The sequence below is a fragment of the Scleropages formosus genome, chromosome 3, assembly GCF_900964775.1.
Source record: "Scleropages formosus chromosome 3, fSclFor1.1, whole genome shotgun sequence".
Classification (NCBI taxonomy): Eukaryota; Metazoa; Chordata; class Actinopteri; order Osteoglossiformes; family Osteoglossidae; genus Scleropages; species Scleropages formosus.
The window spans coordinates 26,226,902-26,254,315 of NC_041808.1; the positions used below are offsets into that span (position 1 = coordinate 26,226,902).

Below are 27,414 nucleotides of genomic sequence, written 5' to 3' on the forward strand. Positions count from 1 at the left end.
AATTACATAGAAATCAGAGATGGTTTGAGTATTGCTTAAACAAACAAATGTTCAGCTCCATGGTGGGACAGCAGGTGGATTAATGCTAAAAATCCTTTTGATGTGAAGGACCCAGGTTTGAAAACAATCTCCTACTGTAGCACCCTTCTTCAGGGTACTTACCCTGAATTGATGCAGTAAAAATGTCCAGTTGTATAAGTGGGTAAATCATTGTAAGCAGTCTAACATTATGAGTTGCTTTGGAAAAACAATGCCAACTGCATGAGTAAAAGTAAATAAAAAAAAAAAAAAAGGAAAAAATCAAAGCCGAAATTCTTGTAGAACAGTTCTTAATTCTCAATATAAATATTACATGTCATTTATTTATTTATTTATTCATTCAAAACTACAGATTTTATGAATTCAGGTCCCTTTTTTTCATTGGATCGTTTCAGTCACGTTTAAAGCCGAATGTCAGCCTTGTGACTAATTATATCGCTATTATTTAGTTATAGTGAAAGTTAAAAAAGGTCAGATTGAACAATTATAACAATATCAAGGTGTTTAAGAGCACTGACTTCATATATTTGAAGACTTTATTTACCAACTAATTAGTTTTACCTTAATTCCAGACACAACTTCAGTGTAAAAGGAACCAACGCAATGTTGGCATTTAAAGGATACTTTAGAGTTGACGTCCCATGCGTCATGTTACTGCAAAATGAAAAGGAGAAGTTTTAATGAGGGTTATTCACATGCAGAACAGAAAGCAGTCCTTTCCTTCCCTCACACAGAACTCTATATGTGTTTCTGCAGCAAATGCCTGCATAAAATATATATTTTCTGTGGTGTTTTCATCCACAGGAAGCACTGTAGTCGTTGACAGTATAAATTAAAGCTAGTGCCCCTGGTTACTACAATTAAAAAGATGCACCATTAGCATCAAGCCTCATGTGTCATACAGTATGTAAAAAACAAAGCTTTTAGTGTCTTCCTATAATAACTGCTTTTGGCAGCTTTAAGAGACCTGCAGTGCATGTTACATAGCATAACACTTGATTAGATATAATTTTGCATGCATCCTGTAGTGCTAGCACTTTAAAACTAACACAAATACGTAAATACTGTACAAATAATAATATAATGGAAACAATTTTCTATAATTTTGATTAGTGCATCTATAAAAAACATCCTCATTTGAAAAAGTTCCGTAAAAATCTGGTAATTTGCAAATAATGTAGTTACAAGAACATTCTGATAATTGATGTATTGATTCAGTCCAGCTGCTATCTTAGTATACTACAATATTAAGTACTATAGGCAGTGTACTATATTTCACCTTTGTAACAGTCTTGTTTATTTTGACAGTGAGTGAGGATATCTAATATGCCATAAACCTTTCCTATTGATCTCAAGGAGTGTTTACAGTATTTTCTGTTGGCCCTTCAGACATATTTTTTTCTATTATTGACTACTGGACTTGATATAACCACAACCTGGATAAAAAAAAGTTATATATACATAGTGAAAAGTAACCCACTAGTGAGAATTCCATTTCTGTCAGATCCAGTATTGGCAATACCTTTATTTATTGCAAGTAACAGAAGCAAAGAGCAAACACACACACACACACACACACACACACACACACACACACACACACATTTTCTGAACCGCTTGTCCCATATGGGGTCGCGGGGAACCGGAGCCTAACCCGAGAACTCGGCGTAAGGCTGGAGAGGGAGTGGACACACCCAGGACAGGACACCAGTCCGTCGCAAGGCACCCCAAGCGGGACCCAAACCCCAGACCCACCAGAGAGCAGGACCTGGTCCAACCCACTGCCGCACCGCGCCCCCCCCCCCCCCCCCGTGCAGACACAAATAAACTGAAATTGAAGTAGATCTGTCTCTGAAATGCCTGTGTTTTATTGAGGATGTTTAACCTTCAGCCTTTTGTTTTGTGGAGCTCTCAGTCCTAATATTGACCGCTGTCTAAGTTATGACCTTCTTAGTGCAGGGAGTTTGACACATAGGGTTGTAAACCTCATCCATACATGTTGGAGATTGTCCACAAGCAGGTGGAGACTAGGAGCTGTCCTTGAAGGAAAGCTTAAGAGTCTAACAAAAAAAGTTTTTTTTTTTCTTAAAAATGCAAGAAGTTTGTTGTTTGTGTTTAGTTTGGTCATTGTTCTAATTTTGTTGCAAGGACCTCTTTTAAACAAATTATAGAAAGTGCCAAAAGACAAACTCTACTTATCAGTTCAAACTTGCAGTGGAAGGACAGAAATAATTCTCTTGAAAGTCAACATGAAGCCTTGTTTGTCTGCTTTCCTATTCATTTATCACAAAAAATGTGGATAAATAGATGCAGACAGAGATGCAGAGACATTATTGATCTCAAATAAGGCTGCATGTCAATTTGCATGAATATCTTTTGTGATGGAAATAATGTTAAATTTCATATATGTATGACATATGTAAAATCTCAGTTTGTTTGGATGGGTGCCAAAAAAGTTTAAGTAGTTTTTGTGGTTAACTGATAGCTAAGGTTTTCCTTTTTTGCCCCTTTGTCTTCAGGGCTCGTTATTATGGAATATAATGGATTTATACTATGATCAAATTTCATGAGATGTCTGAGAAGTGCTTGGGAGTGGGCAAACAGCTATGAGACCACTGAGAAGCTACACCACTTGAGGAAACGCTGAAGAATACATGCCCTCAACATAGTGTGCACCTGCAACAGCAAGCGCTCCACGACCAAATTTTATTCAGTCCCATCCTATCAGTTCTCTTTTCACTGTCATTTACATGTTCAGAATAACAATTCTATAAGAAATAAATAAACGGAGAAATCCCTCTACAAATGTTATAACTTGTCCTAAGTTTTGTTCAGATGCTCTTTCTGAACAAAATGCTGAGATATAAATATTTCCTTTGAGTAATAAATCAAGTTTTGTCCTAACAGATTTTGAGCTTCAGAAATACAAGCTATAGCAGGAAACAATTAGACATGTATACTGCATATACAGTAAATACTGTATCTAACACATATCTATGATATTACATCTCTGAATGCTTTATCAAGCTATATTATTTTAGAACACCATTAGATCAGAAGTTCTTGAAGAAGCAAAAAGTCCTGGGTCACTGCTTGAAGAAAGTCATACTGACAGGAACCACATAATTGCCTTGCAGCTATATTGATGTGACCCACAAATGAATTAAGGTTGTTGAGGAACATAAGGATGCCGGGAGGGGAGTCAGTGAAAAATCCCTGACCAAGTTAGGGTGGCAAGGGCACAGCCTCTGGCTTTGGGTCAGAGGATAACACCCGACATCACCGATGAGCTGAAAGTAGAGGAGGAAGAGTGATGTTAGACAGGTGTTGACCAGAAGAGAAATTATGCTTAAAGGAAACATGACAAAGTTGCTGCAGTGCTACTTTTACATAAAAGTCAACAGAAATTCAACATAAAAGCCCAACACAAAGATCATCTGACACTGGAACACTATAAAAACCCAGAGCCCTATTTTACACTTAACCAGTGAGAAAGAAAAATAGTAATTTGTTCTTGTCAAAAGATATATATTGTGCCTCTGTGGTGTATGGAATTCATGCCACCCAATAAAAAACCAGGTTAAAAATTCCCCATTGATCACCAAGCACTCCTGTTTCTCATGTCTATTAATTTTGGACTCTCTTCGCTTAGAAAAAAGTCTGAAAAATGGGATTGACTCCAGTTTTATTTTATGCATTTCTATGTTTGTATGGTTTTGTAATACCTTAGTTGATCTGTAATTGTGCTCGTAATAAGGTATACATTTAAAAAAAGGCATTCTGAATTGTGATAGCCCCAGGCTTATTAAGTCATCTGATAAACAGTATACACTTCAGATCTATCAATTCCTTTCTTAACAGAACATTCATTTCTTGTTTTTTGTTCATAATGGCCCAATTTGTTATTCACATGCAGTCCCCCCCCCCCCCCCCCCGGTTTTGTCTTTATAACCTGACTTGGGATCTTTAATCTTGCTGCAAAATCATGCAGAACTAATTACAGTTAAGTACAAACTGTGGAATCAAGGAATGACAAGCTTTATATATGTATATATATATATATATATATATATATATATATATATATATACACACACACACATATTTATATATTTGATAATTATATATGTAATATATCATATATAAATATGATGTCATAATTCATACTTCAAACTTGACAGTGCAGTTAGTTCGTCCTATGACTCCAGACTTCTGCAATCTCCCAGTGTTGACCTACTGGCTATAGAAGACCAATAGCTCCTTTGTCATGCTAGAAAAGAATTTGCAGTACTAGTTTGGGCCTTGAATGTGCCAAATCACGGTTTACCACAGCTCTTGGATATATAAAAATACTAAGTATAATTAAATAATAATTAAATCATCAGGAAAGGAAAATTCAATTTGATGAAGGTATTTAAAGTTTAATCAAATGCATACAGTGTAAGCTGTAATAGCTGTGATGGAATTATCTGAATTTGCATGTGCTCTTAATTACTTTTTCTGTTAATTGTTTCTACCTACCGTAAATTGGATTGCCTGTGTTAAGGATGTGGACTTGGGAATTGAAAGACTAGAGGTTTAGCCCCAGGAGTGCTTCTGTTGTTCCACTGGGCAAGGTCATTAACCCAGTCCTGCCCCATTAAAATAATGGGATCTATAAAGGCACATAGTGTACAGTACTGAGCTTTGTAAAAGATGAAAAGACTGACTGATGACCGAGTGATTGATGATGAATCATAAACCGGAAAAGCTAGAATTCCGCATTAGGACTAATAAAAATGACAAGCACAGAAATGGAGTACCTTTTGATAACCATTGTTAAAAAGGGAACATGGTGTTATAATTACATTTTACCAGCAGTTTACATGAAGTATGGGGCACAGTTCAACTTCTGAGTATCCCCTGAAACCATCAAGCTACATCTTGTAAAAGGATGTAGAGTTTTCCATTTTTTTCTTTTACTCTTTACAGTTGGTAGTGAATGTTGGCCAGGCAGCAGTTAGAGTACCAGTTACGGAGGTGGAGATGAACTACATTTTGAAGGTTGTTGGTTCAAATCCCACTTCCTGCCGCTGCTGTAGTATCATTGAGGAAGGCGGGTTTTATTACACCCTGAGTTATTCCAATAAAAACAGGCAGCCGTGTAAATAGATCAAATAGTTTACTACAGCTAAGCAACCAATTTATAATATCTTTCTGCATGGTAAATTCCAGGTATACATGGACAAAATTCCACTTACATTTACATTTACATGTCTTCATTTAGCAGACGCTGTTCTCCAATGCAACATACATCTCATAGAAAATACAATGTGTGTATTACATTAGCAGAAGGAGAGACTTAGATGCAGATGCTTGATTCTTAAGTGCAGTTTGTTTCTGTCCACCATATGAACCACTTAAAGTCGTTGTCAGTAGACTGCTATCAAGGAAATGTTTCATTGTACTACCCATGTTATTTAAAGTTCTGTGGAGGACATAGGCACTAAGCCAAATTACTGTCAGTTTACAGATGCACATTAGATCCTGCACTATTGCTAGCTTATCATGAATCACAAAAATGGCAAATGATCCCCAACAGGTATCAACCCCAAAAATGCGCTGCGGTATTACAGAGTCAACCATTACTCCTCCTGCACAAGCTCAAGGCTGGTTCTGGTATTCCATTTTGAAAGAATGCAATCAAAAGGCAAACCTTTATTTCACCGTTATTGAATGTCCCGTATAACTGTATAACTGCCAGAAGACTTGTCCTGAAAAAAAAAGGAATAACAGCGGCTCATTTCTTGTAGCATCATTTCTTTTTTTTTTTTTTTGCTTGTGTTATGGCTATTCTGTGAACTTGGTCATTACATCATACAGTTCTATTTTTCAAACACATAAATAAAGAGATGGAAGCATGGATGAATGGATAGATGACAGTTGACCATCTTTTGACCCCCAACACAGGGCATGGCTCCTCTTACAGATCTCAGTTGTCTCTCATGCATGTGTCAGCATCTCTCATTAGTCTTCTGAATCTTTATCATGTATAATAATAACGTAATACCATGTAAAATACTTTAAAGAAAGTGTCAGATGTTGAAAAGGCGAACGAGAGTTCTACGTAGTTTAAAGCTTGAAGTGAGAAAATTCATAAAAATTCTTGAAGAGCAACATCATTACAAATGACCTAGGGAAACAGACAGACAGACATGCATCCAGGCAGGCAGACAAACAGACCGACAGACAGATCTGCTCCTCTCTGCACTTTGCAAAGGGATTCAAAGTCCCTTCAGCTCAAATGTCAGCTCATTTCAGCAGATGCCCACCAGCATCATCTTTGCTTTCAAGCCCTGACATCTGGCATACAATACAGATCCCCTTAGCTGCTGTCCCTATGGTCTGATAAGGTGAAACACAGCTAATTGGCATATGATTCGCTCTGAAAAAGAGGGGCAATACCAGTGTCGGCCAGTTTCAGGTGTTGTTTGTACTGTTGTGATAAGTGAGAATTAACTCTGAATGTTGTTTGAAATTCTAACTTTCACCCTCCTCTTTCTTTCATGTCCTTTCTACGCCTAGTTATGCCCCGCTTTGCCGAACAAGTCGAGGTTGCCATTGAAGCACTGAGCACCAGCCCCCCACAGCCCTTTGAAGAGAACGAATTCATCGACGCCTCCCGTCTGGTGTACGACGGGGTCCGCGACATCCGGAAAGCTGTCCTCATGATAAGGGTAGGGGGCCCTCTCCTTGTGATGTCAACAGACTTCTGGGCGTACGAATTGTGGGGCTTGATTTGTTTTGTGCTGGCAGTATTATTTTAAGTGACGTCCCATGAATGCCTGAGCAGTGTGCGTTACTTTTGTCTCTGCCTCCCTTTACAAACTCATTTTCATAATGCTAATTAGGTGCATAACAAGTCACAGTGAAAATCTGCCACAACAAATGTCACCGCAGCATAACTACAGTCATGTTGTAGAAGGCCGGTTCTTACATCTTCATACATTTGAAGGGATTTTACTTGTTTGTTTGTTTTTATTAAACTGAGTACAGACCCTATCCGTAGTTGGCCAGAGATGTTCAAATGTTCATAGCAGTATTCTGTGAGAGGGTTCCAGAATCTGACAGATGGATGAGATGCCTCTCTCACCAACATACACTATTTATTAAACATTAATCTGTTGGAACAAGTCCCAGTGTGGCTACAAAATCAAATTATGGAAATAATTTGATGCTGGTAAATAATGTACATCAGGGCTTTGAAGTTCTTTTGACCAGCTCAGTTTTTTCCCTCCCCACTCCATATGCTCTATGCTAGGATATGGGTTTGAATTCACAATTTGTTGTTTAATTCATTCTTTGTAAAAAATATACTACTACTACTACGACTACTACCACTACTACGACTACTACTACTACTAATAATAATGATAATAATAATAATAATAATAAAAGTACAAAGACAGTTTCTTTTAACTTCTCGTGGGGGTTCAGTATTTAACATTAGGCTGTTCTTATTGGGCTTCATAGCTAAAATATTGTCTGTGCGATGTTAAATGTTAAATGTTAATAAAGGCTCTTTGGAGCCCAGAGAGGAAGCAGCAAATCTGCCTCATGAATAAGTGATGGGGACTGTGAGAGCAAAGTGTGTAGCTCTCCCAAAGAGTGCTTGCGGTTGCAGCCTTCAGGATGTCCCGTTTGTCGCTTTTCCTGTCTTTTTTTTTAGCTTTTTCTTGGTATTTTTGTACTAAATTGAAAGAAGACATACAGAAACATAATATAAGCTGAAAATGATGTAAAATAAATTCCACTGAGTGGTCTACTTTTTTGTACCATACATATGTGTTTTTACAGGTGGGGATTATTGTCTTCATGTACATATTCCTAGCTGAAATACTGCTCTGCATTTTATTTGTTTATTTCTTTACTGACATATTTACATTTACATGTATTCATTTAGTGGACAGTTTTCTCCAAAGCGATGTACATCTCATAGAAAACAATTTGTGCATAACATTAGGAGAAAGAGAGACATCGTTGCAGACATGTGATTCTTAAATACAATTTATTTAGTTTTTTCTGCCATATGCACCAACGTTCATCACACAAGTAGTTACATAAAACTTCATAAAAATATCAGCGATTTCTGATCACCTTCCTGCTTTTTTTTTTATTTTTGAGATACACAAACAATTTGCATAAATTACAAGTTTAGCTGCATAAAGGCTTATCCGGGCATGATCTTAAAGTTATGGTGCATGAACATTTACACCTTACATGAACTTAAGGGATCATGGGCACAGCGAGTCTGGAAGAGGTGAGTTGTCAGACCCTTGTTAAATGTGGGCAGACTTTTAGTGGTTCTGAGTGAGAGGAGGAGGTCATTCCATCACAACGGAGCCAGAACTGAGAATCTCCATGCTTTACCTTTTTTGTGTGGGACCACTAAGTGGGCAGATTTGGAAGATCGTAGCAGTCTGGTTGGGGTGTAGCAGTTGATAAAGTCTTGTAGATAGCTGGGAGCAGTTCTATTGATGCTTTTATAGGCAATAACCAGGGTGTTAAATTTGATCCGAGCAGCCATAGGAAGCCAGTGCAGAGAAATGAGTAGAGGAGATACATGAGAACGCTTCAGCAAGTCAAACACAACTCGGGCAGCAACATTCCGTATCAGATGTAGAAGTTTGATGGCAGTAGTGGAGAGGCCAGACAGGAGAGAGTTACAGTAGTCCAGAGAGGATGTCACCATGGACTGGACAAGTAGTTGGGTGGAGTCAGTAGTGAGGTAGGTAAGGATGGATCTTGCGCATGTTATGCAGGATGTATCTGCAGTTCCAAGTTGTGGCTTCGATGTGCTGAAAGAAAGATAGATTTGAGTTAATCATCACTCCCAGACTCTTAGCTGAGGGGGTAGGCAAAATGAGTGAGTTGTCCAGTTTGATCGAGAGATCGTGGCAGGAAGACAGGCCAGCTGGAAGGTGTAGGATCTCTGTTTAGGAGAGGTTGAGTTGGAGGTGGTGATCAGACATCCATGCAGAGATGTCCAACAGGCAGACAATGACGTGTGCGGAAGTGTCTGATGCTCCAGGTGGAAAGGAGAGGAAGAGCGGGGTATCATCAGTGTAGCAGTGGTACTTGAATCCACGGGAGGCAATGACAGGGCCGAGGGAAGACGTATAGATTGAGATGAGAAGAGGGCCCAGTACTGAGCCCTGTGGGACACCAGTTGAGGGAGGCAAAGAAGAGGAGCAGGAGCCCTGCCAGACCACTTGTTAGGATCTGTCAGATAAATATGACTTGAACCATCGCAGTGCCGTTCCGTTGATCCCAAGCTGATTAAGAAAGCAGAGTAGAATTTGGTGGTTGACAGTGTCAAATGCTGCAGACAGGTCGAGGAGGATGAGGACCGAAGAGATGGAGGCCGCTCTAGCCAACTAGAGAGCATCAGACACTGCCAGGAGCGCTGTGTCCGTGGAGTGACCAACTTTGAATCTAGACTGATGTCCATCGAGGAGATGGTTCCAGGTGAGGAATTCAGATAGTTGATCACAGGCCCCCTGTTCTAGAGTTTTAGACAGGAAAGAGAGGAGGGAAACTGGCCTGTAGTTTTGGGCTTAGTTTTGTAGTTAGGATCCAGAGCTGGTTTCCTTACCAGAAGTGAAATGAGAGCAGTTTTTAAGTCAGATGGGAAGTAGCCAGAGGAGAGCGAGGAGTTGATGATCTTAGAGATGAAGGTGGAGAGTTGCGGGGAGATAGTCTGTAGGAGTGACAATGGGATCCGATGAAGTGAGCAGGTGGTGGCTCTGTGTGACATCAGGAGGTTGGAGATTTTAGATTCTGAGAGTGCCTTGAATTAGGAAAGCGTGACTTCGCAGGGAGGCTTAGTGCGAACAGGGCAGGGTGATGCCCAGGGTGATGACTTACTTTTTTTGTGTTTCTCTGTTTGTTTGCTTGACACCTTTGTCCAAGACCATGTTGATGTTTAAATTGCTTTGATTCCCAGGTCAACGGAAACAACATATGTAACATGAGATATGTATTTACCTAATGACTCTTGCACTACAGAAACAAGTAGCTTTAAACTTAAATGTAATGTTATGCACATTTCTTTATTATTGTTAAACACTGTACAACATCCTGCAACAGCTTTCTGCATTTCTTAATCAGTGCTTATGTTACGTACATAATGCATTAGGCACGACTTATGTATACCCAACAAAACAATGTAGAACTAAAACCGATTTTCATTTCAGCATGCAGGCACAAGTTAAAGCTGCTCAAAGTTCATACAACACTATTTATTCTACCTAATGACAAGCCTTAAGAGTGTATGATATGAATTCAGTTTGATTCAATTTATTTTTACAAAGTGTAGACACAGAGCACTGGCAATAGATAGATAGATAGATAGATAGATAGATAGATAGACACCCCAGTGAAATGCGAGAGCAATATACCCCTGGGATCAAAGAACCAGTGACTTCCTACCCCTCCTGGGCATGTATTTAAATAACATATAATTCCATAATGAAAGTCTTATAATTCATATTCTAAGGAAAAATTTAACATTATTACTTATATGCTAAATATATATCTCATCACATTGGTCCTTGAAAGATTAAAATCAAGCATGTGAAAAACAATTCATTTCTTTTTTTTCTAAATTCTCCTTTTCTGGTCAGTATTAAACAAATATCCTGGCTAACAATGAAAAAAGCCCTTCTGCTCTGGTTTAGGCAGTATTTCATCTTGCACCTGGAGCCAAAGTCTGTTCAGAGTTACACACTGATTATATTTTAGTCCATGATTTTTCCTGGTGGTTAGAGCATCATGCTGCCGTGACATGTTTCTTCTTGACTCTTTTTCCTTTTCCTTGTTAGACGCCCGAGGAGCTGGAGGATGACTCTGACTTTGAACAAGAGGACTATGATGCCCGTAGCCGGACAAGTGTCCAAACTGAGGACGATCAACTTATTGCTGGACAGAGTGCCAGGGTGAGTGCTGTAAAATGCAACAGTGAGAATATTAGTATTCTGTACTAAATACACCATCATTGTATTGAGCCTAATTAATCTGGAGAATAATACTAACACTCACAAATGTGATATTTCACAGCTACTTTATCTCTTTGTCCATTCCCATAGAAATGAATGAACAACTGGACTGTTATAATGAAACATATATTTTAGTGAGTAGTAGTACAGTAGTAAATACGGCTTATAATTCGAATAATACAGTTTTAACATTGTAACTTTTTTCAAGAGTGCTGAAATATGTTTACATTCACATGTCCATCAACGTGATTTGGCTTCAGTGCAATTTGAAAATCAAAATTTGTGGTTTCCCAATGGACAAATGCAGCTGAATGTTTAAACACTACAGGCTTCAAGTGTGCATTTCAAACAAGTGCAATCTTGCATTTTAAGCAGCAATTGCAATAAATCTGCATATTTGAAGTATGATACATTGCAGTTATGTAACGCTCCACAAGGGGCCCTAGGTGGATGGGGCCAACCCTCCTGCGTTCCCCTATGATGACCAGAGGGAAAAGGAGTTATATGGTCCATTCCATGTTAATATATTCCCTTCAGGCTCTCGTTTCATGAAAATTAATTCTTGAAAGTTTTGAATTATTTTGTACCAGCAACAGTTTGTCTTGTATGACACTGCTATCTCTGTTATATATATTTTCTAAAAAAATAAATAAATAAAGAAAAGAAGAGAAAAAACAAAACAAGTAAAAAATGCTTTGAGGTATTATCAAAGATGAATTTAGAAACTAATAAAAGCAACACTGAAAATGTTAAAATAAAAATGTGATATTATGCTGCACTGTAAAAGATCGGGTTATGTGAACTAAAAACATGTGAAAAGCATTTCAACAACACTTCTGCCTTTAAATGAACAAACAAACAAAGTAAAAAGGGAGCAGAAGGAGCTTCAATTGTACTGTTTTCACTGCACCTGCTCTTAAAATTGTTAGCCTAATATCTCTTAAATATTAACCCAAGTTGGAATTCCACTTCAAGGTACTTCCCTTGAATTAACAGAGTAAAAATTGCCCAGCTGTATAAATGGGTAAATCAGTGTAAGCAGCTGAACGTTGTCAGTTATGCAAAAACATCAGCTCAATAAATGAAGTGTGTATGTGTGCTATGTATAGAAAGAGAGAGACAGTGTTTATCTCTGTGGAAATGACTGCATTCAGAAAAACCACACCAGGGACTGTCTTTTCTCTTTCTCCATTTGCTCTGTCTCTCGCTCTCGACCCTTTTCAGCTTCGTGCCGTTGAACTGCAAGAGATATAAATGATTTCTTTTCTTGACCAATGCAAATCACACATTTCCATAATAAAACCACCCCTCCCACCCAAAGTAACCATCATTTTATAGTCTAATTTTGGGTGGCTTCAGAATAATAAGCACTTAATAATCAACGTAACTGCCAGTGAGCAAAAGGAGAATGACTGGCTCAGGCAGATAATATCGTGGTAATGTGAATCAGTGACCCCGACTCAGGAGCTCATAGTTCGGCCCCGTGGAGATAGCTAGGGATTCAGAAATGTCATTTCTCACTCATTACTGTATGCTCTGCTCACATTTTGGAAGCACAATGCAGAGGCAAGAGCTATTTTACATTGACTCGTGTGACATTTCATTTGCACCGTTCATAATTCATGTTGTTTTTATTAATAAGTAATAATGCCTCTTGTGAATATTACTGCTATGTAACTGATTCTTTGTTTTATACCTCTTGCATTTTGAATATAAGTAAACGTGCCTACGCAATTTTGGGATTTACTTCTTAGGAGATCATTAGCTGTTTGATTTGAATACAGCCTTTATTACATCAATGTAAACTGATCATTTGCTGTAATATTTTATGTCCTGTATTACGCTTGAGCTTTTGTCATTAATATGTAATTTAGATGCAGAAGGAATTTTCAATATACAATGGGTGAAAATGCTTTGTGATTTATATCTGAATCAAATAATAATTAATGAACGGTATGCTTGAGTGGAAAAAATGCACACATCTGTAATAATGTGCCCCATGTTATTCAGGCTTTAGAGCCTGATGGTAACTGGCCAAAAAAAAGAAAGTATATACTACATATATATAATGTGCTAACTGGGAATAATATCTTCACAAAATATCTTCCTGAGATTATATATACACACACACATTGTCTGAAACCACTCGTCCCAAGCAGGGTTGCGCCAAACCGGAGCCTAGTCCGGCAACACAGGGCGCAAGGCTAGAGGGGATACTCCCCAGGCGGGACGCCAGTCCGCCGCAAGGCACCCCAAGCAGGACTTGAACCCCAGATCTGCCAGAGAGCAGGACCCACCCAAACCCGCTGCACCATCACACCCCCTACACTCACACACCCACACACACAAACATATATATACAGTATATACATATACACACACACACGATTTAGTAAAATTGTCAAGGCCTTCTCAACTAAATATTTGGTAAAATAAGCACTCTTTAAAAATAAAATAAGCACTTTTTAAAAATTTTTTTTGCTAATTTTAATAATTAGATTTTCTTTTTGTGGAGTGCCAAGAACTCAACAGGTTTTCAAAAGAAAACAGAAAAAGTCTAGAGGAGGAATGCTATAATCCAGGGGTGCGGTGGTGCAGTGGGTTGGACCACAGTTCTGCTCTCTAGTGGGTCTGGGGTTTGAGTCCTGCTTGGGGTGCCTTGCGACGGACTGGCGTCCTGTCCTGGGTGTGTCCCCTCCAGCCTTACGCCCTGTGTTACCGGGTAGGCTCCGCAACCCTGTATGGGACACGTGGTTCTGAAAGTGTGTGTGTGTAAGTAATGCTACATTTTTAGTAATCAAATGAATTTCAACACATGTCAGCAAGATACATAGTGGTTAGAGCCATCACCTATGGGTTCAAATCCCACTTCTTGCTGTAGTACCTTTGATCAAGGTACTTAGCTTGAACTGAAATAGTAAAAATTATCCAGCTGGATAAATGGGTAAATCAGTGTAAGCCACCATGGAGAAGAGCTAAATAACAACAGTGTCAAGGATCATTGTCTTGGGTGTGGTCATTACTGCCTGATGGACAACTCATTTTAAGCAAAACCTAGTAGACGGTCACAGCAAAAAGGGAGAAGCATCACGGCAACTGAGGTACTGGCTGAACTGTACTGTGGTGCTACGTCAAACTGTGAGGTGTCTGCAAGGGCCACAGGCTTGCTGTGCTAAGCATCCATTAGCCCTGCTTGCAGCTATATTTAGAACAGGTAATTCACAGCCTATTGCAACTTTCTCTGATTTATAACAGGCTACAGGCTGCTTTGAACAAAGAGAATATTACAGTGTCTTACTTGTGTTTCAGGGGCAATGAACAAGAAAAGGGAAACATTTTCACTGTAGAAAATCCTGCTCCCCTGAGCAAAACAAGCGCCTTCCCTCGAAATGTGCAGCATTTCATCTGTGAAAGTCCGAACAGGGAACATTTATAGCCTTGCTTAGTAACCAAACTCAAGAAAAAACAAAGGCATGAAACACTGAGATGTCGCTTATAAAAACCCAATATAAACACAGCTCTTGAAACCAATGAAAAGCATCTTTTTTTGTTTAAATAATTCATGCCTTCATACATTTTAATTATTCCCCACAGTCCTAATTAATATAATACATAATACACATTAATTTCAGTCTAGGTTATTAATTAACCACTACCAATATTAGGTGTTTTTAAAGTATTTATTTGTAAGAGAAAAAACATTTATACATCCCACAGAAAATATTATTTTTTACTGTTGTGACCTTGGAAAAAAATTTTGTTTGTTAATATGTAATGTTTCCAATTAATATGCAAAATAAATGCAGTAGAATATTACTTTGTTCTTCACAAAGTAGACTTAGCTTGTCAAGATTTCTGCAGCAAACTGTTATGGTTGTATAGGCATTTTAAGGCATAGAGTGCTTTCTCAGTTCATACAATATTTACAAAAAAAAAAAGTTTTCTTCTTTGATTTGTTTATCGAAACCTTTTCATCCAGTTCATCAGTTTGCTGTTTCCAATGTTTACGTATAAAATATAAGCCAATTATGGTTAAAGCTCTCAAAAGTAGCTTCCAATTCAGTCCCAGAGCTTCCTACTGTTTTGCAGGATCAGGTTTGTGTTCTCTCCTGGAACTGTAGATTTTTGACCTACTCCTTCAACATCCTCAGGCAATCATGGCACAGCTACCCCAGGAGGAGAAGGCCAAGATTGCAGAGCAAGTGGAGAGCTTCCGCCAGGAGAAATGTAAACTGGATGCTGAGGTGGCCAAGTGGGATGACAATGGCAATGATATCATCGTGCTGGCAAAGCAGATGTGCATGATCATGATGGAGATGACAGACTTTACCAGGTATCCATGCAGAAATGGCACCTGCCAGATGGAGAGGGTGACTTGGGGAGGGAAAGGTTAAAGATCTCTCCAAATAAAGCTTACTTTCGCCCTGTCAATTATAACAGTAGTACAAATAATTATGCTTTGACATTTTCTGTATTTAGTGGTCACTTGTGTCCACTAAATACAGATGTGACATAGGCAGGACAAAGGCATCAGACAGTAGGTCTCAGCCAAAAAGGAAGCAGCCTTCATATTTACAAGCAACATAATCCATCAAAATGAGAAAAGAGAACAGGGGAAAAACATGCAAACTCAAAGCCCACACCAGAAAAGGGCACATCAAGGGCCAGGCTAGGGAATCTTTCTTAGACCTCTCTCTCACTCCCCCCTTTACTCCCAAAATTCTCTCCTGGCAAACAAGCTGCTTTTAAATTCCTTATTGATGGCCCTTTACCTGGCAGCAGCTGGTCCTCATTGTGCCCTTGAGGCAAGGCAGGAGTGGGCAGCGGGGAGCTGACCATCAAGTGAACAACACTCTGCCTTAAGAGAGTTTTTCTTCTTCCGATGTTCCCTTTTTATCTACAGGGACTATTTTTAAGTGGAATGCTGTTAAATTTTCTTTCATATTAGTCTGTCAGTTGCTGTCATGTTTTCATTGCAGCTTAAGAACAATTGTCTTAACATAGAAATATCTATCTATCTATCTATCTATCTATCTATCTATCTATCTATCTATCTATCTATCTATCTATCTATCTATCTATCTCATCTTATGTGTGTTAATTTACTTTCTTTTTTTCTTGCTCTTATAGAGGCAAAGGGCCACTGAAGAATTCATCAGATGTAATTAACGCTGCCAAGAAGATTGCTGAAGCTGGATCCAGGATGGATAAATTAGCCCGTGCTGTTGCAGACCAGGTAACAGTCCAGCATGTAGAAATAAGTCACTGCAGGAATTATCCCAGGTGTCCCAGTCCACAAGAAGAGAATAGAGAGGCAGTATTTATCAGTAATAAACTTAGCCTCTATGAAGTGCTGCATTTATAAGTACTGGAGTAGCTTCAGAATATGCTGACAGACAATTTTGAATATTTAATCAGTTAAGACAGCCCTTGTAAAAAGTGTCATGTGGGATATGCATTTGCTGAAGTTCCTTTTCTGAAATGAAACAATGAGGGCATTATTCCAAATTATACATAATGCCGTTAGTAAAATAATCATTTGATTAACACTTAATACCTCTGAGAATTATAATTACACTAAAAGTTTTAACAACAACAATAAAAATATTATCTTTATAAGGAAAGTAATGCATTTGTCCCGATAGATAACTGTCACCTTGTTGTGGTGGTCGGTTTTGTGCATTGCCGTTACCCAAAGGGTAACACTCCTTCGGGTTCAACCTTGTCAGGAGGACCAATGGTTAACAGTCAGACAAAGAGTGAATCTCATACTGGGCAGCAGTAGTATGGGTCAGTGTTGACGGCAGAGGATCATATTTCAGTGACAACGGCAACAACACCAACATTAACTATGCGAAAGAAAGGCCTGGCAATCTACTTCTGTATCCTGCCACAAAAACTCTATGGATAGTAGCAATCATTTAAATCACAATATAGTGCTAGCAGACAAGACCCCCAGGTTGGAAGGCACTCAACAAGCTACTGGTAAAGAGCCGATGACTTTTTGGAGTTAAGCTGGCCTGTATAACGTAGTTACATCAAGGCCTTTAGGAAGTCTTAACTGCTGTTGTCGCTGTGCATGAAAGAAACTGTAAAGAAACCCGAACATTGGGACAGGGAATATGAGAAGTATGAATCAAGGAAAACTGGTTGTGGTTAAAAAGAAAAAAAAATTAATTAAACGCTTGCAGATCAATGTGCGGGGCATCAGTGAATTAAAATGGACTGGCATCGGACACTTTGAATCTGGTGACCCTATGGTATACTATGCTGGAAATGATGAGAGAAGGAGAAATGGAGTTGCATTTATAATCAAGAAAGCGCTCACAAAGGCCATAAAAAAATATAATGCAATGAGTGATTGTTTGATCTCTATTCGTCTAAAAGGAACACCCATCAATACAACTGTCATCCAGGTGTATGCACCAACAACAGATGCAGAAGAAGAAGAACTTGATCAGTTCTATGAACAAGTGCAAGCTGAAATTGACCAAATGTGCAAACAAGACATACTGATAATCATGGGAGACTGGAATGCAAAGGTCGGAGGAAATGAAGAAGGCCGAGTGGAAATTTTGACTTCGCAACAGGAACAAAGCGGGAGAACTTTTGATTGAGTTCTGCAAGATGAACATTCTGTGAATTTCAAACACTTTCTTTCAGCAAGACAAAAGACTGAAGAAACTGTAAAAATTGCTCAGAAATGTAGGAAAGCTAAAGCAAAAGAACAAAGAGAAGTTATTGAACTCAACCAGAGATTTTAGTGCACCGCCAGAAAGGACAAAGAAAAGTACTACAACAACATCTGCAAAGAAATAGCAGAGGAAGGACCCAATTGGCTTTCATGAAAGTATGCAACTTGAAGAACGTCAAACCTTGAATTGGAGTGTCGATAGATTCTCAAGGACTCATGCTCAGTGATGCAGGAGAACAAGAACAGACTGAAGAAATACAGTCCACCACTGTACCATGAAGATCAAGCGGAACAACGGGTGTTTCTATCTATGCCTTACGATCAAAAACCATAAGTGATGAGAGAACAGGTAGAACCGTCATTAAAAGCCTTAGCAATGAAAAGGGACCTGGCATTGATAATGTTCCCATCGAATTACTGTAGAATTATGGAGGAGTCAGACGCAGCTGTTTCAATACTAACAAAGTTCTGTCAAGAAATCTGGAATACAGCACAGTAGCTAACAGATCAGAAAATATCTGTGTGCATACCGATGTTAAAGAAAGGTGATCCGTCCAACTCTGAAAATTATCGCACAATTGCCCTGATCCCGCATACCAGAAAAGTATTACTTAAGATCCTTCAGTGGAGACTGCAACTGTACTTGGAGCAAGAACTGCCCGCAGAGCAAGCAGGATTCAGGAAAGAGCAAGGGGCAAGAGATATCATTACAAATGTGAGATGGATTTTTGGTTAAAGGCTAAAGGATATCAAAAGGATATCTTCATGTGCTTCATTGACTACAGCAAGGCGTTTGATTGTGTGAATGATCAGGAACTCTGTACCGGACTATGAAGCATGGGTATACCAAAACACCTGGTCATGCTCATGCACAGCCTTTAGAATGACCAAGAAGCAACAGCTTGAACAGGACAAGGGAAAAGGAATGGTTCAAATTTGGTAGGAGCGTAAGACAAAGCTGCACACTCTCGCCGGATCTGTTCAATTTATATGTGGAAAAGATCATCAGGGACGCAGGGCAATATGAAGAGAAACTGGGCGTGAAAATCGGCAGATAACTCAACAATAGTCTTCGCTATGCTGATAATATGACCACACTAGCTGAAAGCATGGACGATTTGAGACATCTGCTCACCAAGATCAAAGAACATCGCTTTAAAATAGTCTTGCATCTCAACGTGAAGAAAACAAAGCTGTTCACAACTAGCTAACTGGAAAACTTCACACTTGATGGAGAATAGAGAAAACTTCAGTCTCCTCGGATCAATAATCAATAAAGAAGTGAGAAGCAGCCAGGAAATCCAACGACGAATTGCTCTGGGCAAAGCCACCATAAAGGGCTTGGACAAAATTGACAAGTGCAGGGATATGGCTCTGTACACAAAAGTCCATCTAGTTCAAGCCATGGTCTTCTCAGTCACGTCATACAGATGCAAGAGTTGGACAGTGAAGAAGATGGACAAGAAGAAAACTGGTGCCTTTGAACTATGGTGCTGGCAAAGAATCCAGTGTTTTACCTGGATGGCCCGGAAAACAAATTTGTGGATATTGCAGCAGATCAAACAAATAATGTCATTGGAAGCTCAGACGACACGGCTTCAACTCTCTTGCTTCGGACACATCACGCGGCGAGAATAGCCAATGGAAAAGGACATCATGCTGTGCAGAGGGGAAGAGGAACACCTGCTACGCAATGGATCGACACAATCACCACAACCATGGATGCCCCCATTAGCCGGTTGGCGGAAGTCTGGACGCCTTTTAGCACAACTATCCATAGAGTTGCGATGAGTCGACATCGACTCGATGGCACCTAACAACAAAAGAATAACAAAAAGAATTTAAAAGAATTACAAAAAAGTTGTAACAAAAGATTATAGCTGCCCATATATTTAAATTCTTATTATATTATTATTAGTAGTAGTAGTAGTAGAAATAATAGCCATAATAAATATAAGTATTAATAAATACAAATGAATGTCTAATCTTAGATTTGCTCATATACCCAGTCATGCAGTTAGTTTATGTACACCATATAATACCATATGTCTATTTCCTGTTTATGGGGGCACGGTGGATTTGCCCTGTTCCTGCTCTCTGGTGGGTCTGGGGTTCGAGTCCCTCTTGGGGAGCCCTGCAATGGACTGGCATCCTGCCCTGGGTGTGTCCCCTGCCCCTTCAGCCTTGTGCCCTGTGTTGCGGAGTTAGGCTCTGGGTTGCTGGGACCCCACTTGGGACAAGTGGTTTCTGTGTATTTCCTGATTTTCAGAAATACAAAGTAACCAAAGACATGAGAGAAAAAAAACTATGTTTACAAACTAGGTGTGAGCTGCTGCTTGGATTGCTATCACAATGGACTGTGGTGGCTCTGCAGAAGCAGGTAGTGGGTAACAGTGTCTATCTAACATCCATGGGAAACCAGGCAAACAAATGGTCTGTTATTCCTGCTGTATAATCTGTTGGAAAGGGGAGAGAGATACAATAATTTGGTGCAACAATTAAATCTTTCAACTTTGTTAGCTGAATTACATAGTCAGTGCACTGTGGCTAGAGAGCAGCAATCACACACACACACACACACACACACAATGTCTACAACTACGAGCAGGGTCTCGGCAAGCCAGAGCCCCGCCCGGCAACACAGGTTGCAAGACTGAAGGGGGAGGGGACACACCCCAGATGGGACGCCAGTCCGCCGCAAGGCACCTCAAGCAGGGCTTGAGCCCCAGACCATCACAGCGCAGGTCCTGGCCAAACCCACTGCACTATTGCACCCCCCAAGCAGCAATCAGAGCTCTCTCAAAACATCTCCCAGGGTTTTTCACCACACCAGTAGAGTACTCTAAAGGTACAGTATCAAGCAAAGGCATGGGAGGTAGACTGCTGCTTTAAATGAAAGAAGACAACTGAGAGTTGGTGTTGCACTACAGTATGCAAAAGCTAAATCTGTGCTAAAACAGAACAAGACATTAAAATAAAGTCAACAAATTCTTAGTGGGATTTTGAAGGTCTGGTTGTGAATCACTTGAATCATTGTATTCTACTGAAGTTATTCACATTTTCTGTTAGAATCTTGGTTTGATTTATTATTGCTGTGCTTATCACTTTTTCTTCAGCTGTTTTCCTTCATCAGTGCTTAATTTCTATTTTATGTCTTTGATATTTAACTGCAACAAGATATGAATATTCCATTTGGGAAATATGTTAGTGGTGAGGTTCATATATGACTTTGTCAATATATTTAAAGTACAGCAAAGCAATTAGAAAAAGTATTCATTATTCCATAACTTCTCATCTGAATGTACTGTACATTTAGCTTTTTTTGCCTGACTCTGGAAACAATCTGTTTGGAGAAAATAGCTTTTCTACTCAAAATGTACAAGAGGAGGTGTGGTGGCTCAGGGGGCATGGCCAGGCACCGCTCTTGTAAATACATGACGTAAATACAAAAAATTAAAAGGAAAGCAAAACTGTTTCTTCAGGTATAAACCAATCAATTTAGGTTTCATTGTCATGGCTTTGTCTGTCTCAAAATGCCTAACTAATAACAACAGGTAATACTTATGATGTTTATCAGTCCTATATGTATTTTTGGCTTCAGCTAGAACATACTTAAAATTCCAACAGTGCTCAAATTCAGTTGGGACCTTGAACCTGAGCAAAGGAGTATAAAGAATAATAGAGAGGCATAATATTTTTCATCATGTAATGAACTAAACAAGTGAGATTTAAAGCACTGAAGAAGGAGTTTTCGATGAATAAGAGGTGGGAAGACCATCGACATGGATCCAGATGTTCATGCTTTATGTGTATCATGCTATGTTTCCTACACAATGATAAGAGTATTTCTCTAGACAGTGTGAAATGAATTCCAGAATTATAATCATCCAGCAGGATGTGTGTTGTCGACTGGAAAACTGAAGAAAACATGATTATGTTGAGAATGTGCTAGTGAGCCGATCTCAATGCACAGTTCTTTTATCATTATCATCTGATAATTTTGAGACCATCAACTCTACTGTAATTTTTGGAGTTATGAATACATTTGTAAAGTTTGGGAAGTCACTTTATACTCACTTCAAAGCATTTAGATGTCATTGGAGTGAATAAATTAATGTATGATGAAATACAGTACCGGGATAGAAACCAATCTAAAAAAAAGCAAGAGTATAGACACAACAGGGAATGCCAAATTTCAGATATTATATAAATAAATTATAAATATATAAATGTATAAATTATACAGTATATATACACAGTGCTGCTTGAAAATATCTGAAGCCCTTGTGTCCCTTAGTTTTACCAAAAAATGTTTATTTAATGAGAAGCAGTCTTTCTCGACTGACATAATAGGTGTGTGATGACCAATTCCGTATATTGCTTTAAAGGAAATCATCTGTGAAGCATAAAAATGGAATTAGTGCAGATTGCATTGGCTAAATCAGGTATACAAGTAGAATAATACATACATACACACACACACACACATTTTCTGAACCGCTCGTCCCATACGGGGTCACGGGGAACCAGAGCCTAACCCGGCAACTCAGGGCGGAAGGGACACACCCGGGAGGGGACACACCCAGGACGGGACGCCAGTCCACCACAAGGTACCCCAAGCAGGACTCGAACCCCAGACCCACCAGAGAGCAGGACCCGGTCCAACCCACTGCGCCACCGCGCCCCCTCTAAGTAGAATAATATGTAAATCATAATCATTATTGGGGGCGCGGTGGCACAGTGGGTTGGACCAGGTCCTACTCTCCAGTGGGTCTGGGGTTCGAGTCCCGCTTGGGGTGCCTTGCAGCGGACTGGCGTCCCGTCGTCCCGTCCTGGGTGTGTCCCCTCCCCCTCCGGCCTTACGCCCTATGTTGCCGGGTAGGCTCCGGTTCCCCGTGACCCTGTATGGGACAAGCGGTTCAGAAAATGTGTGTGTGTGTAATCATGTATTTATTTTTAAAGTTTATTTGGCTATTTTATGAACGTTGGCGCAGCGGTTTTGCCCAGGTCCTGCTCTCTGGTGGGTCTGGGGTGTAATTCCTGCTTGGAGTGTCTTCTGATGGACTGGCGTCCCATCCTGGGTGTGTCCTCTCCCCCTCCAGCCCTATGCCCTCTGTTGCTGGCTTGGGCTCCGGTTTGCCACAACCCCACTTGGGACAAGCGATTTCAGCCTGTGTGTGTGTATGAACTAATGATGGTCACCCCATAGGGTTCATACACTTTCAAGTAGAACCTCATATAGCTGTGTAGTATTGTTTCTGCCCATAACTGTTGAGCCAATATTTCTTATAGGAAAACAGCTACTTCAATGCCTTCTTTGCACTTCTGTCTTTCATTGACAGTCATAATACTTATTTTAAATCATTTTCATGTTGGCATTGTTTTTCATCTATCTCTGTTGGAATTGCCTCGAAACCACTACCGCATTAGCCGGCCACCTTGTTCATTTCCCCACCATATTTCAAGCCTTATTGTTTTTAACACCTAAAAAAATTATGAATACATCAAGTAGATGTCATCTCAAATCTCTCAGCATTTATTTTCCACCTGACTGGAAACAGGAATATCCATACCTTCTGGAATGCAAAACTGAAAATTATTAGTAGAGGAAAATGAAAAACACGTTGTGTGAAAGTTTGGTACTAAAGTCTTTGCTTCCTGCTGGGAAACTGTATATTTTAAAGCAAATGTATTAACAACTTTTTTTTTTTCCTCTCTTTTGATTCTTTGGATTTTTCCATAGATATTTGAAACAAGTTCCGTGCTTATTCTCAACTCCTTCCCACATACAAATTTCCATTTGCACCTGCATGCTCAGCCTGCCGCTCCTAATAAGGGTCCTTTAAGTTGGTCCCCGAATAAACACGCTATGATCGTGTCGGTGTGGTTGTACTTTATTGGAACAGATGCTGTCGTACCTCTATGGCGGTGGATGCCAAGCTGCTAAGAACATGTGCTTTCCACACCACCCACATAGCCCTGTTGGCCAACAAGTGGTGCTGCACCGTTACAGCTCATCTTACGCTCCCGCTTGCCTTTCCAGTGTCCCGATTCAGCCTGCAAACAGGACCTCCTGGCCTACCTGCAGAGAATTGCTCTCTACTGCCATCAGCTGAACATCTGCAGCAAGGTCAAAGCGGAGGTGCAGAACCTGGGAGGAGAGCTGATTGTGTCTGGGGTGAGTCTTATCCATCCCGTCCATGCACTTACTGCCACCTACCTATTTATTTTTCGCAGGCTGAGTTCCTGAATTGTAAAATGTCATCAGCACAAATGAATCTGTCATTTACAGTGCTTGTAAAAGCATCCAGCATCCATGGACTTTTTCATGTTTTATTGTTTTACAACCTTGAATCAGCGTTGATTCTCTTAGTATTTTTTGACATTGATCAACATTTCAAAGTGAAAATATATGTTTACAAATTAATTTTGAATTACTAATAAACATAAATCACAAAATAACAGCGCGTACGTGTTCACCCATTTACTTCGACGCCTAAATCGTGTTGCGGTGCAGCTGCTTGTTTTTAGAAGTCGCTGAATAAGTTGACTGAAGAACAGCTGTGATTGCAGGTAATTCGTATGAATCATGGCCATTTTTTTGTCAAACAAAGTTTCTGGATGAACTGACGTTATTACTTCTTGCTTGTTTATCTATATCTGTATCTTTCAGTTTCCTCACTTTTTGGAACATCTGTGTATGTTTTCTGTATGTAACCAATGGCACTATATAATGTGTGTTTTTGATCTTGTTTTTATGTTGTGAAGTGGAACCTGGAGTGGTGCCTATTAGAAACATTTAATGTATAATGAATAGCTTTTGTACAGATTATTGTATTTATTTATTTACATACTTACTATTTTTTCCTGCAATTCCATCAGCACATAATCACTTGAGTCCAAAATGGCAACGATCCATTTTTCGAAATGTGTGGAAAACATAATGTTTACTGTACTTCTTTCTCTCTCTCTCTCTCTCTCTCTCTCTCTCTCTCTCTCTCTTTCTGACCTGCATGTGATCTTTAACAAATCACTGTTCATCTCAGTACTTTCTCTGCCTTGTAAGGGAAAATCATTATATTCCACTGCAGTCATTGTCACAAACTGAAATTGACTCATTGTTTTCATAATACTGTCTGGTCATTGTTGCCCAATTTCATGTCAGATTAATTCTGAAAGAAATGTGCAGGCCTGCGGTAAATCATTAAGTAAGGTGAAGGACATCTAACATAGGTCAGTAGCAGGGAAACAAAGGAAATCTATAGCAATATGTACAATTATGGACTGGCCACGGTATTATAAAAAGACATATTGGCATCATGATATTGAATTCTTTTAAACTGTGTATTTTCATTAGTAAGAGGTGTATAACAAATGATCCAATGACCTCTTTATTGATAATTTAATATCAAACAGAGGGCAGTTCCTCCGCTATGGCTGAACTAATTTGCATTTAACGGATCGTCCCGTGCAAGGCACGTCCCTGCGGCTCAGCATCTGGAGAGCTGCACCAGTCTCCTTCATGAGCAGTCAGAGAAAATGAAAACTGAAGTTATGAGTTTCATTGTTCCTGACGGACAAGCATGCCTGCGAAAGCTTTAGAAGTTACTGCCTTCATAAACATGCGTCAAATTAATAGAAGAAAGCGAGACAATTTAAACAATTCTCAAAGACAGACCGACTAGTGCAATGCAGTTCATCCTAGTTTTAGTCTATACTGAAGTTTTCATAGCTCTTATTTAAATCACTTAATATTTCAAAAATCAGTGAAAGCATAATGAAAGGGCCTCAGAAGGCAAGATTAAACAAGCCCTCATAGGCCAAAACACTGCACCTCCACTTATCCTGTTATGAAAAGCACTTCTATACCGACATTTTTAATACGCACCTTGGGGGTGTTGTGTGGAGGAGACCGGGGTGAGGAGTACTGGAACACGTATAGATCACCATCCTTTGTGGAGGGCACTTTCTTAAACAGAAGGAAAGCACACAACCACACAAGTGTGGCTATGTGAATCCTTTGGCGTGGCTTCAAGACAAGGGCCAAGCTTTCCACTCACCAAACCCACACGCTCTCCCAAACAAACACAAAATAACTAAATAAAATTATATTGGTGGCTCAGGTTACTGGTGTTTTCTTTAAATTAATTAATTTGCATTGATCTCATTGAATCTAATCCCTGCAGCATCACATGTGCTTGTGCCAGAGAGAGAAAATACAGTATTTATTTGTGTGTTTGTTTATTTAATTTCCTTACTTAAGTTTTGAATTTGTTCCTTTTGTACCTTTGGATCTGGGGAAATTTCTACAACGTTCAACGTGCGTCTGATTATGTGCGGCATAATGTTTGAATGCTGTCGATGTTTACACATGCAGAAACATTTTTAAACACTCCACCACAGTTTCCCCCTATTTAAACGCACTGTTACTTAATTCTGTAATATACCACAGTATTGGCAAAGTCTGACTGATCCTTTACCCCCTTGACAATATGGTTAGGACACCCACTTTCTGTGTGAGAGATCAGGATTTCATTCTTCCCCCACATTGTCACAACCAGAGCTGATACATTGGGGTCACACATTGCACCTCACAGCAATAAGGGTAGGAAATAAGACCAATACGATATCCGGCAGAAAGTGTCCAGGATGCTCATAAGTGGCACAACAGTGACAGCAATGCACTTCCAGCTTCATGGTTGCTGGTTGAAGCTCCACCCTGCTAATCATGCTGTAGCCCTCTTGAATTCAGGGTACTTATTCTGAATTACCCCAGTAACATACCCATCTGTGAGAATTGGAAAGATACTACAATTTACATGAGACGGGGCAGCATAACGATTACAGCAGCATCACTGAGGGGTTCTACCGGTGACATGGTTCAGTTCTCATCAATTCTTAACATTGGGGCAGCAGGTGTCATAATGGTTGGAACTGCTGCCTTGGACTCAGAGGACCAAGCTTTTAATGCCACCACTTACTATTGAACCTTTGAACAAGGGTACCACAAATTGATATAGCAAGAATTACCCAGCTGTATAAATATGTGAAATAATGTAAATAGTTTAACACTCTAAGTCACTTTGGAGAAAAGTACAGTAATACCTCGCCCTACGTCGTTTCGTGTTACGACGATTTCGACTTTACGTCGGTTTTTCTGTTAAATATATATGGAAAAATACAATTCGTCTTCAGTCGGCTGACTTTATGTCGGTCAGCCGAAAATATTAAAAATTGTTAAAAACTCAAAAAACACTTAAAAACAATAAAAAAGTGTAAAATTAAATAAAATGTTAAAATATATAAAATAATACATTGTAATCTATAAAATCAATTAAAAGCTTAAAAAAATATATACATATTTCCTCTTATTTACCTGCCATTTTTTTGGAATTTTTGTTTTGTTTTTTCTTTACTTTTGCATTAATTGAAGTGTATACACTTAAGGGCAATGCTTATTAGAGGTTCATAGGGGGTCTAAAAAATTTTTTTAGGGGTTATTTCATTTTCCATTGTTTTTCGACTTAAGTTGCGTTCTTTGGAACCAATTAACGACCTAGGGCGAGGTATTACTGTATCAACAAAATACATGAATGTAACAATACTATGATATTTCTGTGCTTAATTACTTTAGAATTATTACTA

The 27,414-nt window shown here is 39.3% G+C and overlaps 1 protein-coding gene across 2 annotated transcripts in view; it reads left to right on the top strand.

Moving 5' to 3' along the window:
* The window catches only part of LOC108926137 (catenin alpha-2-like), a 268,579-nt gene that overhangs the window by 232,039 nt on the left and 9,126 nt on the right, over positions 1 to 27,414 (top strand). For both annotated transcript variants that reach the window (XM_018738659.2, XM_018738660.2), the window contains 5 exons: positions 6,604 to 6,755; positions 10,902 to 11,015; positions 15,227 to 15,408; positions 16,206 to 16,311; positions 23,813 to 23,947. In XM_018738659.2, coding sequence (XP_018594175.1) covers positions 6,604 to 6,755; positions 10,902 to 11,015; positions 15,227 to 15,408; positions 16,206 to 16,311; positions 23,813 to 23,947 — 689 coding nt within the window. The remainder of the gene's footprint in view (positions 1 to 6,603; positions 6,756 to 10,901; positions 11,016 to 15,226; positions 15,409 to 16,205; positions 16,312 to 23,812; positions 23,948 to 27,414) is intronic.